The sequence below is a fragment of the Rhinoderma darwinii genome, chromosome 9, assembly GCF_050947455.1.
Source record: "Rhinoderma darwinii isolate aRhiDar2 chromosome 9, aRhiDar2.hap1, whole genome shotgun sequence".
Classification (NCBI taxonomy): Eukaryota; Metazoa; Chordata; class Amphibia; order Anura; family Rhinodermatidae; genus Rhinoderma; species Rhinoderma darwinii.
Window position 1 is genome coordinate 22,148,840 of NC_134695.1, and position 16,247 is coordinate 22,165,086.

The 16,247-nt window shown below is 43.4% G+C and overlaps 1 protein-coding gene across 1 annotated transcript in view; it reads left to right on the forward strand.

The window, feature by feature from the left end:
* EFEMP2 (EGF containing fibulin extracellular matrix protein 2) overlaps nucleotides 1-13,475 on the forward strand; it is a 67,794-nt gene extending 54,319 nt beyond the window's left edge. Inside the window, exons 9-11 of the mRNA XM_075836881.1 lie at nucleotides 8,903-9,029; nucleotides 10,448-10,643; nucleotides 12,386-13,475. Coding sequence (XP_075692996.1) covers nucleotides 8,903-9,029; nucleotides 10,448-10,643; nucleotides 12,386-12,547 — 485 coding nt within the window. The 3' untranslated portion in view covers nucleotides 12,548-13,475. The remainder of the gene's footprint in view (nucleotides 1-8,902; nucleotides 9,030-10,447; nucleotides 10,644-12,385) is intronic.
* Nucleotides 13,476-16,247: the final 2,772 nt, after the last annotated feature.

The following is a 16,247-nucleotide window of genomic DNA, read 5'->3' on the forward strand; positions in this document are numbered from 1 at the left end:
GTGTGCAGCAGCCAGGGGAAGGGGGCATTATATGGTGGGGGGGGCACTGAGTGGATATTATACTGTGTAGGGGCATTACAGGGGGCAATATACTGTGTGTAACACTTAGGGGGCATGATACTGTGTGGGCACAATTAGAGGACAAAATACTGTGTCATTGAAGGGGTTATAATATATTATTAAATATTATTATACTCTATGGGGGGCACTAAAGGGGCATTATACTGTGTTGGGGCACCATATTGTGCATTAGACTGTGGGGTGTCCTGCTCTATATCCTGTGCTCCTGTCGGCAGTACAAAAGCCCGCACTGATACAGGGCTGGCTTCCTTACAGCAGATGAGAGCATAGAAGACCGAGCAGGACGCTTTCTGATAGAGTTGATTTATGTGCAGCTTACACCGCGGCCAGTCCATGCTGCTGTGTAGCATAAGTATGTAACAGACAATGTTACATACCAGTTCTGATAAGGGCTCAGCTAACTCGGCTGGACTTTACTGAAGTGCCAAGCACAGGACGGCTCCAGGGCTGCTGCGCATGCCTCGGGGCCATCCTATAGATTTGAATAGAACTCAAGAGAGGTGGTCGGGCAGGGAACTACTGCGCATGCTTTAGCATGCGCGTTCCCGAGATCTAGGCCATCCTCACTGCAAAATAAAAAGGTAGAACAGCGCAAGCGCGGCCACCGCTAGAGGAAAGTAGTGGTGGCCGGATCCCTAGGCAACAAGCAATAAACAAAGAGGGGCTGTCAGTAAGATGGAGCCAGGATATCTCGCAAAGTAAAGCATTTAAAAAAAAAAAGGAATTTAGAAAAATGCCTAATTTTATGTTGTTAATCTTTACAGGTATATTTATCAAGATGGGAATACCCCTTTAAGGCCGATGCCAGAGCTTATAAACATGGTGCTATGTCAGGGATACTGTTCTCTTGTAAACCTGTTTGCTACAGCAGACTGTAGTGCCAAGTTCCAAGTTCCAATCAATTTGTTCTCAGCCTGGTGTCAACTGCCAGCGATATGGTTCTGACTGTAGTGCCAAGTTTCATTAATGCTATGGCATCCTAGGTGTTGTCTACAGTTAGCAAAAGCCTGGATGCTACACCATGCAAGCCACAAGAGAAACACATTTGGCTCCTGTGCAACTTGATGGAAAACTGTTGCAGATGGTGTATCCATCCAGTAGATACCCTTGGCTTCATGAACAGTCGGTTTGGCAGTGGAGGGAACGGGGTCATAGAGATTTTGCAGTGGGTGTATGAATTAACTGGCTTGCTGATGCAGGTGTCACGATAGGGAGGAAGAAGGGTCCTGGTGGTGGGGGGAGAAGGAAATGGGACCCTGCCCCAGATGGACATCTGTAGAGCATCATCAAAAAGCTTTTATTACATTTATGCAAATGAGCATTTTGGAGCAATGCGTAGAAAGGGTCAGATCACACACACACGGGTATGTATATGGCAAAACGGTCTATAGACACAAGAGATATAATAAAGCGTATGAATTTATTTATTTAACAAAAAATACTCCACAAAGACATAGTAAAAACACTTAAAAAAGCAGATGGCTGCTATGACTCATTCACATAGGGGATGCTGCCCTGGTAAGCAGTCCAATACACAATCCCCCAAAAATATTAACCTACCTCAATACCCTGCAGGTAAGGACACAGGTGAAAACAATATTGCATCAGACCATATGAATGCAGTCCTGAAGAATAATGTAGTTTCCATACAGACTGGAGGTAAAAGTTTTGAAACGCCCCACGCCTATCACCACAACTTATGCGCCCATTAGGATGTAAGGACACGCGCGTTCACTACACTATGTGGCCAAGCGTGAATTCGCCTAGTACGCTGCCTGGCCCCTGTCAATCAAAGGAAGCAGGGGGAGGGAGGGGAGTTGAACTGGGGAATGACAAGAGAACATTGTGGAGCAACGGTGACACCCTCGTTCTTCCAAAATGCTAATTTGCATAAATGTAATTAAAGCTTTTTCTCTTCAAAGGAGGCACTCTGTAGAAAAATATAATACACATCAGAATCAGGTTAGCCTAATCTATAATAGCCTGTTGGTAGTTCAATACTTAGATCTGGTTACAGACTCCCTTTAATCTTGTAGAGTCTTGTCTTTCGGCTAATGAACATCCATCTTGGTTTTACCAAGATAGCATTGACTCGCCGGAGTCCATTGTGCTGTTTTAACCACAAAATTATTTTATTTTTACTGGAGTTTCTATGCCAAGCCCATTCCTCCTATTTATCCTGGCTTCTGTTTTTTTAACCCCTTCCCGCACCTGGACGTAACTGTACGTCCAGGTGAGCAGTAACTTTGCGCACCTTGGCGTACAGTTACGTCCGCGCTTTAACAGTTAACCGCCGCGCGGCGCTACACCGCAGCGGCGGTTAACTGTGCAGGGTGTCAGCCCTGCTCTCCCCGTTGCCGATCAGCGGCCTGTCGCCGCTGAAATCGGCAATTAACCCCTTCGATGCGGTGGTCGATTGCGATCACCACATCGAAGAGGTTTACAGCGGATCGGCAGCCCCCCACATGTATTTGCGGGGGCTGGCGATCCTTATCATGGCAACCAGAGGCCAGACAATGACCTCCGGGTTGCCATGTACGGAAGCCTCGGAGGATCAGCCCCCGGCCGTCCTCCGATGCTTCCTGTCAGTGTGACTGTCACGTCACAATGACAGTTAGAACACATTACACTACGTGTGTAGTGTAATGTGTTCCAGCAGCGATCAGAGCTGCCAGTCTAAGTGTCCCCTAGTGGGACAAGTAAAAAAAGTAAAAAAAAGATAATAAAAATGTTTTTAAAAAGTGTAAAAATAAAAGTTAGAAGTGACATAAACAAAGAATGCTTTTTTTCCTATAATAAGTCTTTTATTATAGGAAAAAAATTAACACGTTAAAAAAAGTACACATATTTGGTATCGCCGCGTTCGTAACGACCCCAACTATAAAACTGTAATATTATTTTTCCAGCACGGTGAACACCGCAAAAAAAATAAACAAAAAACAGTGCCCGAATCACAATTTTTTGGTTACCAACCCTCCCAAAATATACAATAAAAAGTGATCAAAAAGTCGCACGTACGCCAAAATGGTACCAATACAAACTACATCCCGTCCCGCAAAAAACAAGCCCTTACATCGCTTTTTTGACTGAAAAATAAAAACGTTATGGCTCTCAGAATAGGGTGACACAAAAATGTATTTATTTTATAAATAAGTGATTTTATTGCACAAACGCTGCAAAACATAACAAAATTATATACATCTGGTATCGCTGTAATCGTATCGACCCGCAGAATAAAGTATAATGGTCATTTATAGCCCAGGGTGAAGGCCATAAAAAAACGAATAAAAAACATTGTCAGAATTGATGGTTTTTGGTCACCTTGCTTGCCAAAAAATGGAATAAAACGTGATCAAAAAAATTTCTGGTACCCCAAAATGGTACCAATGAAAACTACAGATTGTCCCGCAAAGAATAAACCCTCACACAGCTCCGGTGGAGAAAAAATAAAACCGTTCTGGCTCTCAGAATATGGCGATGCAAAATGTGCGGAGTGTTCCAAAAGCAGATAAGATTGGGCGCCATTTACCAGTGCGACACCGGTCACATATCTGCGGATTATTATTTATTTACTGCATTATTATACCCTCTTATTATACCCTGATGTACCCCGCACAGATAACATGTACCCTGATGTACTCCGCACAGATAACATGTACCCTGATGTACCCCGCACAGATAACATGTACCCTGATGTACCCCGCACAGATTACATATGCCCCCACATTACAAACTGAAACACCAGTAAAACCCCAAACAGAACAACTACCAAGCTACATCTGCGCCCCAAAAGCCAAATGACGCTCCCTCCCTTCTGAGCCCTGCAGCGTGCCCAAACACCAGTTTACGTCCACAGATATGGCATCGCCATACCCGGGAGAACCCGGTTAATATTTTATGAGGTATTTGTCTTCAGTGGCACAAACTGGGCATAACATATAGTGCACTAAAGTGGCATATGAGTGGAAAATTGTAATTTTCACTCCGCACCATGCGCTGCGCATTAACCCCTTCGCGCACCACAACATAGCATGTCTTAGTGTGGGGGGTGATGTATGGAGCGTCTCACGTGAAAAATAAAGAATTTAAAACGGCAAAATCGCTGTTTTTTTGGTCACCTTCGCTCTAGCTAAAAATGTAATAAAAAGTGCTCAAACAGTTGTATGTACCAAAAAATGGTACCAATAAAAACGACCGCTCGTCCCTCAATAAATAAGCCCTCTTACCGCTCTATTGACTGAAAAATAAAAAAGTTGTGGCTCTTCGAACGCGGGGAGGAAAAAACTAAAAATGAAAAGAAAAAAATGGATCAGTCCAGAAAGGGTTAATTACTTTCTAATGAAAAACTATTTATGACCACACGTGGGGTATAGCCGTACTCGGGAGAAATTGCTTTACAAATGTTGGGCAGCTTTTACCCCCTTTATCCTTTGTGAAATTGAAAAAAATGCAACATTTTAGTGGAAGAAATGTTGATATTCATTTTCATGGCCCAATTCTAATAAATCCTGCAAAAGACTTGTGGGGTCTAAATGCCCACTATACCCCTAGATAGATTCTTTAAGTGTTGTAATTTCCACTTTTGGTGGGTTTCCACTGTTTTGGCCTCTCAGGGGCTTTGCAAATGCGACATGGCACCCAAAAACCATTTCAGCTAAATTTGAGCTCCCAAAGCCAAATAGCGCTCCTTGCCTTCTAAGCCCCGCTGTGGGTCCAAACAGCACTTTATTACCACATATGGCGTATTTACGTAATCGGGAGAAATGGTTTTAGAAATGTTTGGGTGCTTTTTCGCCTTTATTCCTTGTAAAAATTAAAAATGGCTACCTTTTTTCAGAAAAAAAGTCGATTTTTACCTTTACAGAATAATTCCAATGAATTCAGCAAAACAACCGTGTGGTCAAAATGCTAACTTTACCCCTAGAAAAATTCCTTGATGAGTGTAGTTTCCAAAATGGGGTCACTTTCCGGGGGATTCCACTATTTTGTTCCCTCCAGTGCAATTCAAACGCGACACGGCACTGAAAACTATACCAGCAAAATCAGAATTTCAAAATCCAAATGGTGCTCCTTCCCTTCTGAGTCCTGCTGTGGGTCCAAACAGCAGTTTATTACCACATATGGGGTATTGCTATAATCAGGAGAAATTGCTTTACATATGTTGGGGTGTTTTTTCTCTTTTATTCCTTGAAAAAATTACAAATTTCTACGTTTTTTCAGAAAAAAAGTAGATTTTCACCTTCACAAACTAATTCAAATAAATTTAGCAAAAAAAACTGTGGGTTCAAAATGCTAATTATACCCCTAGATAAATTCCCTGAGGGGTGTAGTTTCCAAAATGAGGTCACTTTTGGGGGTCTTTATTGTTTTGGCCCCACAAGACCTCTTCAAACCTGACATGGTACCTAAAATATATGCTAAAAAAAAGGAGGCCCCAAAATCCACTAGGTGCTCCTTTGCTTCTGAGGCCGGTGTTTCAGTCCATGACCGCACTAGGGCCACATGTGGGGTATTTCTAAAAACTGCAGAATCTGGGCAATAAAAAATAAGTTAAATTTCTCGGGTAAAACCTCCTGTGGTATAGAAAAAAAATTATTACAAATGAATTTTGTAAAAAAAAAATGAAATTTGTAACTTTCACCTCTACTTTGCTTTAATTCCTGTGAAACGCCTAAAGGGTTAATACACTTTCTGAATGCTGTTTTGAATACTTTGAGGGGTCCAGTTTTCAAAATGGGGTGATTTATGGGGACTTTCTAATATATAAGGTCTTCAAAGCCACTTCAGAACTGAACTGGTCCTTGTAAAAATCACCTTTTGAAATTTTCTTGAAAATATGAGAAATCGCTGCTAAAGTTCTAAGTCTTGTAACGTCCTAGAAAAATAAAACAATGTTCAAAAAACGATGCAAACATAAAGTAGACATATGGGTGATGTTAACTAGTGACTATTTTGTGTGGTATTACTATCTGTTTCACAAGCAGATACATTTAAATTGAGAAAAATGCTAATTTTTGCAAATTTTCTCCAAATCTTGGTGTTTTTTACAAATAAATATTGAATTTATCAACCAAATTTTTTCACTAACATAAAGTACAATATGTCACGAGAAAACAATCTCAGAATCGCTTGGATAGGTAAAAGCATTCCGGAGTTATTACCACATAAAGTGACACATGTCAGATTTGAAAAATCGGCTTCGTCCTGAAGGCCAAAACAGGCTCAGTCCTGAAGGGGTTAATAGTCAAGCAATGAATTGTATATAAACATCTGATACCATGGTAACATCTTATTATGCCTTGCCTTAGCTAACCAGCAATGTCCCTCGGTGTGGCCTCGAGAAGTCAGGACATTTACAATGCACACTTGCTAATTAATTTCCTGTCTCTGAATGCCTACCTTCTAAGATGGCAATAGATATCATACTTATTAGCCATCCGGTGTACAAGCGATCAGTCACCGATTTAAGAAAAAATCCAACACACTCCAATTTTCTCTTGTTCAACACAACTATAATCTAGAGAAGACAGTCATGAATATATACTGCTATACATTTACTTTAGATGGTGCCAACAGCTATTGGTCGAAATATCCAACTTTTAAGAGATCGGTCAGTAAGAAGTGTCTGATGATGCTTTAGACCAGGGGTCTCAAACTCGCCAGGTAAGTGGGCGACATATAGACAAAATGGGAAGTTGACGGGCCGCATTACTTTCAAATTTGATACAATACAAAATTATTGTTATTCAATTAGTTATTTGATCTACTATAACACTATATTACTATAATAATAATAATACTAGATTACTATAATAACACCGCTAGGTTTAAAATTTGAGAGAATTCTCCACGTGCTAATTTCAACAATCCAGTTTAAGTGTTGCTAAATGCAGTCTAGCCGCTCAGTTGGCAGCGTTTGGCAGACACACATGTCAAGATTGGGCAGCCCCTTTTTAGATAGTGCAACAAAGCCCTCTGTAGATAATGCCACAGTGAACTCCGTAGATGCTGCCACAGTGCCCTCCGCAGATGCTGCCACAGTGCCCTCCGCAGATGCTGCCACAGTGCCCTCCGCAGATGCTGCCACAGTGCCCTTTACAAATAATGCCACACACATCCCAAGTAGATAGCTTCATTGGGGCTCCCTCTAGGAGTGGAATCCCCAGCCAGAGTGTTGCCGACGCTTTGGCTGGGGATTCCTTTACTTTTGGAGCACCTGACGTCACTGTCCATACACAGTGACGTCAGGGGATCCTCCTGGACCGAAATGTGATATCAGGGGCAACCCCAGAGCTGGAGTCCCAGAGCAGAGCACTAGTATAGGCTCTGCGCCGGAACTCTGGGGAAGCCATTAACATCAGTGTCCATATATGGACAGTGCTGTCAGGGGCTTTCCCAGAGCTGGAGTCCCGGAGCAGAGCCGCTTCTAGCACTCTGACTGGGATTCCAGCTCTGCTCCTGACATAACTGTCCATATATGGACATGGATGTCAGGGGCAACCCCAGAGCTGGAGTCCCGGGCAGAGCGCTAGTAGGCTCTTCCTGGGACTCCAGCTGTGCTCATGACATCACTGGGACTCCTGCTCTGGGGAAGCCCCGGACATCACTGTCGATGTAAGGACAGCGATGTCAGAGGCTTCCCCAGAGTCCCAGAGAAGAGCCTATACTAGAGCTCTGTCCGGGACTCCAGCTCTGGGGAAGCCCCAGACATCGCTGTCCATATGTGGACAGCGATGTCAGAAGATTCCACCGAGTCCTGGAGCAGAGCCAATACTAGCGCTCTGCGCGGGACTCCGCTCTGGGGAAAACCCTGACAACACTTTCCATATATGGACAGCGATGTCAGGGAATTCCACAGGGTCCCGGAGCCTATATAGCGCTCTGCCCGGGACTCCGCTCTGGGGAAGACCCTGACACAGTCCATAAATGGACAGCGATGTCAGGGAATTCCACAGAGTCCAGGAGCAGAGCCTATACTAGCGTTCTGCCCGGGACTCCGCTCTGGGGAAGCCCCAGACATTGCTGTCCATATGTGGACAGCGATGTCAGGGAATTCCAGAGTCCCGGAGCAGAGTCTGTACTTGCGGTTCTGTGTCCCGCGGGCCGCAGATGACAGCCCCAGGGGCCGCATGCGGGTCCACGGGCCACGTGCTTGAGATCCCTGCTTTAGACTATTCCAATTATCCGGCACACTCAGAACTCAGGAATATGCAACCCAGGTAATGATTCCTTTGCTGATGACTTGCACACAGAGAAATTCGGTAGTTCTAGGAATGTACAGTAAATTTGTGTTAGGAGATTCCAGTAGTAGCAAGACTGTTTCTTAAAGTGTAGCTAAACTTTTGACAAACTTCTGACATGTCATAGTGACATGTCAGAAGTTTGGATTGGTGGGAGTCCGAGCACTGAGACTCCCACCAATCTCTAGAACGAAATAGCTGAAGCGCTCGTGTGAGCGCTCAGACGATTTTTGTCTGTTCAGCTTTTTCCGGAAAGCCGATGTATTGGAGTACGGGCTCATAGACTTTCTATTGAGACCGTACACCGATATTTATTTCCGGAAAAAGCCGTACAGACATGAAGTGGCTGAGCGCTCACACGAGCACTTCAGCTGCTTCATTCTAGCGATTAGTGGGGGTCTTAGTGCTCGGACCCCACCAATACGAACTTCTGACATGTCACTATGACATGTCAGAAGTTTGTCAAACGTTTAGCTACACTTTAACCTTTTAATGGTCTATTGGCTGGGAAAATACTTTTAATATTGACTTGTGTTTGCTGCTTTTGACATGTGACCATTTTTTCTTGATTTTCTTAACAGATATCAACGAATGTGAAACAGGAACTGACACCTGCACAGATGACCAAACCTGCATCAACTTCCATGGAGGATACCGCTGTGTGGAAAAAAACCTTTGCATTGAGCCCTATATACAAGTATCTGACAAGTGAGTCAGCAAAGATGGATTACAAACAATTATAATAACTAAGTTATAGACTCATTTCACACAGATAAGTCACTCATTAAATAGGTATCCCAAAATCCTGCAAGTCTGCCCAGAGCTGGCTGCTCATTCCTAACATAATGCTGGGGCAGATTCCCCAGTATTTCTGATTACGTAATGTTAGGATCATACACACTGTACAGGGCCATATACCAATATTATTGCAACTTGTGGGGCGAGTAAATGGAAAATACATATATACATATATACATATCATATTATAAACGCCTGAGGAAAGATCTTGTGTGGATTTTGCTGGTCTTTCAATGGGTTAATTAGATTGTATTGCCATTACTGATTTACCAGTAGTTGCCTTAGGGTATGTGCACACACAAAATCAAAAACGTCTGAAAATACGGAGCTGTTTTCAAGGGAAAACTGCTCCTAATTTTCATATGTTTTTTAAACTACTCGCGTTTTGCGCTGCGGTTTTTGGAGTGGTTTTTCTATAGAGTCAATGAAAAACGGCTCCAAAAATGGCTAAAGAAGTGACATGCACTCCTTTCTCGCAGGCGGTTTTTTACGCGACCCTTTTTCAAAATGGCCGTGTTAAAAATTCCCGTCGGAACAGAACGTCGTTTTCCCTATTAAAATCAATGGGCAGATGTTTGGAGGCGTTCTGCCTCCGATGTTTTGGCCGTTGCAATACCAGCCACAGCCCATGGACAAAAGTGGCACTGTTTTTGAAAGAAAAACCCACACACTTTTTTCTTCCTAATCCTGGAAAGCCCCATTAAAGGAGTTGTCTAGTCCCAAAAAATGTATGGCCTGTCCTCAGTTTAGGCCATCAATATCTGACCAGTCAGGGTCCGACTCCTGGCACACCCGCTGATCGGCTGTTTTGAAGGGGCCGCAGCGCTCGTACTGCTTCCCCTTCATTTCCTTTACTGGTTACTCTATGAATCGCCGACACACTTGTAGCGGCGGTTCACAGTATTACAGCCTTCCCCCATTGAAGTGAATAGGAGAAGGCTGTAATAATTTGAATCGCCGCTAGAAGTGTGTCGGTGATTCAGTGTGAGAAAAGGAAATAAAGGGGCATACGAGCTCTGTGGGCCCTTCAAAACCGCTAATTAGCAGGGGTGCCATTAGTAGGACCCCGACTGATCAGATATTAATGGCCTATCCTGAAATAAGCCATCAATTTTTTGGGACTGGGCAACCCCATAAACAGCAGAGACATGGCCAACTGCAAAGAATGTGAAATTCATTGGCTGCCAAGTTTGCTCCCACCCAGCTATATTTAACCATTTCATTATTCTTTTGAACTTTTTTTTTACATTTTATTGTACAGGTCAGCAAATTGCTGCAATGTCAGTCTGATTTTATTTATACAATGGAACTGTGATTTTACTTTGCAGTCGCTGTATGTGTCCAGGCAGCAACCCAGTATGCAATGATGAGCCTGGTTCAATAGTGTATCGGTACATGAGCATCACATCCGACCGAAGTGTTCCCTCTGACATATTCCAAATCCAGGCAACCAGCGTGTATCCTGGAGCATACAATACCTTCCAGATTCGGTCAGGAAATGAACAGGGAGACTTCTACATTAGGGTGAGTGACACTTTAAAGTGAGCTTGTCACATTGCATTGTGTTCGATCTGCAGGCAGAATTTTACAGAGCTGGAGGAGCTAAGCAGATTAGTGTATAATTTGCATTTTACTCATTTAAATCCCTCCTCACATTCCGCTTATGAGTCCAAACTCACAACCCACATCAAGGGCCCTCATCGTCTTGCGAGCCCCCTACCTCGCGTAGCTATTTTAAATGTGGAGAGTGAAGTGGTTTAGTGTAGGGACTCGCAAGACGATGAGGACCCTTGACGTGGGTTGCGAGCTTGCGTATCTTAGCCAAAATATCAACTGATACCTCAAAATATCCTTGATAAACATTTCAGAATGCAGCCAGGCCTAGTGAATGCTGGCGGAGGACAGTCTGCCAGTGCTTGGTGTGGTGCACTTGATATGTGCTGGGAAGCCTGCATGATGGAATACGATGGGCAAGCATGATGCACTACACACAGCCGTGCGACTGGCACTGTTAGGGTATGTTCACACGGCAACGCCAATTACGTCTGAAATTACGGAGCTGTTTTCAGGCGAAAACAGCTCCTGAATTTCAGATGTTTTGACAAGTGCACGCGTTTTTCGCGGTGGCTTTTACGGACGTAATTGGAGCTGGTTTTCATTGGAGTCAATGAAAAACGGCTCCAATTACGTCCCAAGAAGTGACATGCACTTCTTTGAGTCGGGCGTCTTTTTACGTGCCGTCTTTTGACAGCGGCGCGTAAAAAAAAATCCTGTCTGCACAGAACACCGTAAGACCCATTGAATTAAATGGGCAGATGTTTGCAGACGGTTTGGAGACGTTTTTTCGGGCGTAATTCAAGGCGTAAAACGCGTAAATAGGGCGTGTGAACATACCCTTATAGAAGCTATGTCTGTGTGCAATGTTTATACTAAGCGACCACCCATCTGATGAATAGTAGACGTGAGTGACTGTTTATCAGTATCTTCACCTGTGCAATCTCCCTCTATATAGCAATTGTGGCCTGTCTGCATCCTGTTGGGAAGTGGTGTTTTAACCTGCTCCTGTATTAGTAAGTGGTCTTGCCTTGTGTCTTTTTGATTATATATTGCCAAACCTAATGATGTAACTGTGTTGTGCAGTAGAAAACTGTTCCATTATTTTGAAAGTCTGGCCTTTTATGTAAGTAAAAGGCCAGGGCTTGGCATGTATAGTCACCTCCCATGGGTGACATCACTTGTGCTACTCAATCTGGCCACTTTCAATTACAATCATACAGAGATAGCAGCACATTTCTATTAACTCTATGGGCTTTTACACACAGCTGTATTATAGATCTGCAATATGACGACTATAGCCTGCTATGGGCCCATATTGTATCTCTGATTGTACATGGAGCCAAACAAAATTATTTTCTCAGAATACATATGAAAATAAAAAAACATGGCATGCAGAATTGGATGCCGTATTACTGAGGTATTCTTCCCTAGACGCATTCCTTTTATGGGAAAATATAGTGCAAGGGTCTATAGGGACTCCATGTGCCATCATAGCAGGTCCATAAAAACAGCTTTAGTGTGTACATGAGTCCTGTAGAACGTGGTGTATAGTAGAACAAAATCACAACTGGAAAATAGATTTCGGTATATTTTCTTACAGCCAGCATGCCGTTATAGCCCAAGCCTGAGATGGAAACCTTTAGAACATTGTTTCTGAACGGTTTGCTCATCTTGAATTAAAATAAAACTGATCTCTCTTTCTCTTACAGCAAATAAATAACATCAGTGCGATGCTTGTCCTGGCACGACCTGTCAAAGGTCCACAGCAGTTTGTTCTGGATCTTGAAATGCTGACCTCTAATTCCCTCCTGAGCTACCGCTCCAGCTCAGTGCTGAGACTCACTATATTCGTTGGTGCACATCCCTTCTAGGACAGCAAAAGTGTCATCGTTCTTTGGGCTATAAACATTGTCTTTTGTCAAATTATTTTCATTCATTTGTATTTTTTTTTTTTATCCAAGTCAATCTTCATTTTGAAAAAGACTTTGCCTTTCAGTCCAAGGCAATGTTACAAGTCTCTGGCACTGAAAAGGTAAACAAAGCCCTTGTCTCTAATATAGGATAGCCCCAGAGACAGGGCCAGGATCTCTGTGTGCTGGCGTAAGTGTAATATAGTGTGACTACCTGACTACACACAATTATACTGTCAGGCTTTGCAAGATTGTAATTCAGTTTCATATGGCCACATTGTAACATTTGCATTACATCTGCAAGACCCAGACCCCCATGATTCCTAACAGAACTCCAGGTTTGGGGGGGGGGGGGGGGGAAGACGGTCTTCCATACAGACAAAGTGCAAGTGTATTACGGCCACCCGCAGCTAGCCTTAGTGGTGACAGACCATGGTGCACTGGTATCATTGTGATTTTGGGATCTATATTAAAAGTTCAGTAGTTGTGTAGTTTCTTGCTCTTGTCCTAATTGTTTTATTTAAATGAAGAATTGAGGGCTAATCCCATGGTAAATGAGCTACTTCTGCCATCCACCATACATATAAATGTTTGAGGAACTAGTTAGTACAATACTTAGCTGTTGTTAAATTATACGATTTTCATAGGATTAATCTTAACTTGAGCAGAGTAAAACCTAAATAACCATATAAGTGCTGGAACTGTCCTCGGGTTTCTTGGTCAATGTGGTCAGTTTGCAGCTGCTACAATGTGTGCAGAATTTATGGTGTACAAACAAAACATTATTTGCAGTCTGATAATCTGTATATTACCCCTGTCCTTGTAAATTACTGCTCTTTGTATTACATGTCCATTGTTACAAATCGTACTGTTCATCAATAAAAGAATAAACAAGAAAATTCCAGTAGTCTATGAGTGTCATTCGGGAACGAGTTGTCGCTAGAGAGAATACATTTTGGAGAATAAATCTTGCAATCCCCTTTAGTTTAGGAGTGAAACATTAATACGTGACAAGGGTTGGATTCGAAGGAAATATTTTTTTCTGCTTCTGAACTACCTGTTAATTTACACATTGTGGTTCGAAAGAGTGCGTTATGATCACATTTATTTTTTTACACAACCAGTAAGTTATGGTAGTACATTTAGGGACAAGATGCCTTAGGTGATATACCAAGATATCAAAGTAATATTACATAGAAATATATCAAGATGTCAAAGTAATGTGACATAGGATGGTGATTTCTTAAGCGTCTTATGCAAATTGAACAAGAAAGGGAGGGTAGAGGGGAGACGGTAAGGTAGGCCAGTGAGTCCATAGATGCTCTGAGTTCAGGCACTTTTTGGTTTTTAAGGTAAATCACCCCCAATTTTGTGTGTAGGATACCAAATTGTGTATTTAACAAGTTCTTTGATTGTAGTCTGTATACAGATGGGTAAGGGAGCTGTAACTCGCCCATATCTGGAAAAACTTTAGGATCTTAAGTTAAAGGGGTTTTCCCATCAGGGACATTTATGGCATATCCACAAGATATACCGTGTTTCCCCGATAGTAAGACACCCCCGATTGTAAGACGTATCGGGGGTTTCAGGGGGGTCGGCTAATATAAGCCGTACCCCGAAAGTAAGACATATGTCTTACTTTCGGGGAAACACGGGAGTATTTCTGATGCGCGGCTGCGTGATTTTCGCGCAGCCGCCATCATAGAGATGAGTCTAGTCGCCGCCCGTCACTGTCCAAGGTGCTGAAAGAGCTAACTCTTTCAGCACCCTCGACAGTGAATGCCGTGAAAAAAAGAAAAAGTTCGTACTTACCGAGAACTTCCCGGCCGTTGCCTTGGTGACGCGTCCTTGGTGACGCGCCTCTCGACATCGGGCCCCACCTCCCTGGATGACGCGCCAGTCCATGTGACCGCTGCAGGCTGTGCTTGGCCTGTGATTGGCTGGAGCTGTCACTTGGCCTGAATTGTCATCCCGGGAGGTCAGACTGGAGGAAGACGCCGGGAGTTATCGGTAAGTCAGAACTTCTTTTTTTTTGACAGGTTCATGTTTATTGGGATCGGAAGTCACTGTCCATGGTGCTGAAACAGTTTAACTCTTTCAGCACCATGAACAGTGACTATCTAGAAAATCGAGCAACGCAACGCAATATAAGACATACCCCGAAAGTAAGACATAGTGGGGATTTTGGGGATAAAAAGAAAGTAAGACACTGTCTTACTTTCGGGGAAACACGGTAATATAAATGTCAGATGCGGGCCGCAACTCTGGGATCCGCACCTACATCTAGAACGGGGCCCCCTAAACCCCGTTCTACCTTTCTCTTTTCCCGCTGCCTTTTGTAATTTCTGACCATGTAAGTAGAAAACAGCATAGCTCGCTGAGCTGCGCTGCGTCTGTAACGCCCATAGCAGTGAATGGCAGTTACGGAAGCAGCGTAGCTCTCGTACTACGTTTTTTCCGTAACTGACATTCACTTCTATCAGTTAGGCTGGGTTCACTATTTTGAGGCGTATTATGCCTCGATTTACGCCTGAAAATATGGCTCCAATACGTCGGCAAACATCTGCCCATTCATTTGAATGGGTTTGCCGACGTACTGTGCCGACGACCTGTCATTTACGCGTCGTCGCTTGACAGCTGTCAAACGACGACGCGTAAAATGACTGCCTCGTCAAAGAAGTGCAGGACACTTCTTTGAAACGTAATTTGAGCCGTTCTTCATTGAATTCAATGAAGAACAGCTCAAATGATCGGCCGTCAAAGACGCCTCGCATAATGCGAGGAGGAGCATTTACGTCTGAAACGACGCAGGTGTTTTCTCCTGAAAACAGTCTGTCTTTTCAGACGTAAAAGCCAGTTCTCGTGTGCACATACCCTAACATAAACAGCATTGCTCCCTCTATCCGATTCTACTCACTTTGCCAACTTTCTACAGATTTTTACATAGGGGAGTTATGGATAGGTATCAGTCATGCCTCAGGACAGCAACATGGACGTACTGTGTCACAATTAGATTTGGCTATGGCTAAGCCGGATGGTGGATATTAAGGGATTTTGCAATGGTCAACTTAAAAACACGCCTCACAAGGCTATGGGCTTTGTGCAGGGAATCCTGCATAGTAGTCTATATCCCCCATAGTAGTCTAAGGGTATGTGCACACGATAACGTCAATTACGGCTGAAATTACGGAGCTGTTTTCAGGAGAAAACAGCTCCTGCATTGCAGACGTAATTGCTCGTACTCGCGTTTTGCGAGGCGTCAATTACGGACGTAATTTGGAGCTGTTCTTCATTGAAGTCAATGAAAAACGGCTGAAATTACGTACCAAGAAGTGTTTTGCACCACTTTGACGACACTGTTATTTTACGCGCCGTCTTTTGACAGCGAGGCGTAAAATTACAGGTCATTGGTACAGTACGTCGGCAAACCCATTGAAATTAATGGGCAGATGTTTGCCGACGTATTTGAGCCGTGTTTTCAGGCGTAATTCGACGCCTCGTTTACGCCTGAAAATAGGTTGTGTGAATCCAGCCTTACAGAAACCGCTGACAGCTTGCAGATGGTGTTTGAAAAGTGAGGCACCAGAATTGATAAACAGAAATGTGGCAATACAAATCTGAGCTCAGGACCGGCAGAGTTCATGCAACAAAATAAGGCTAG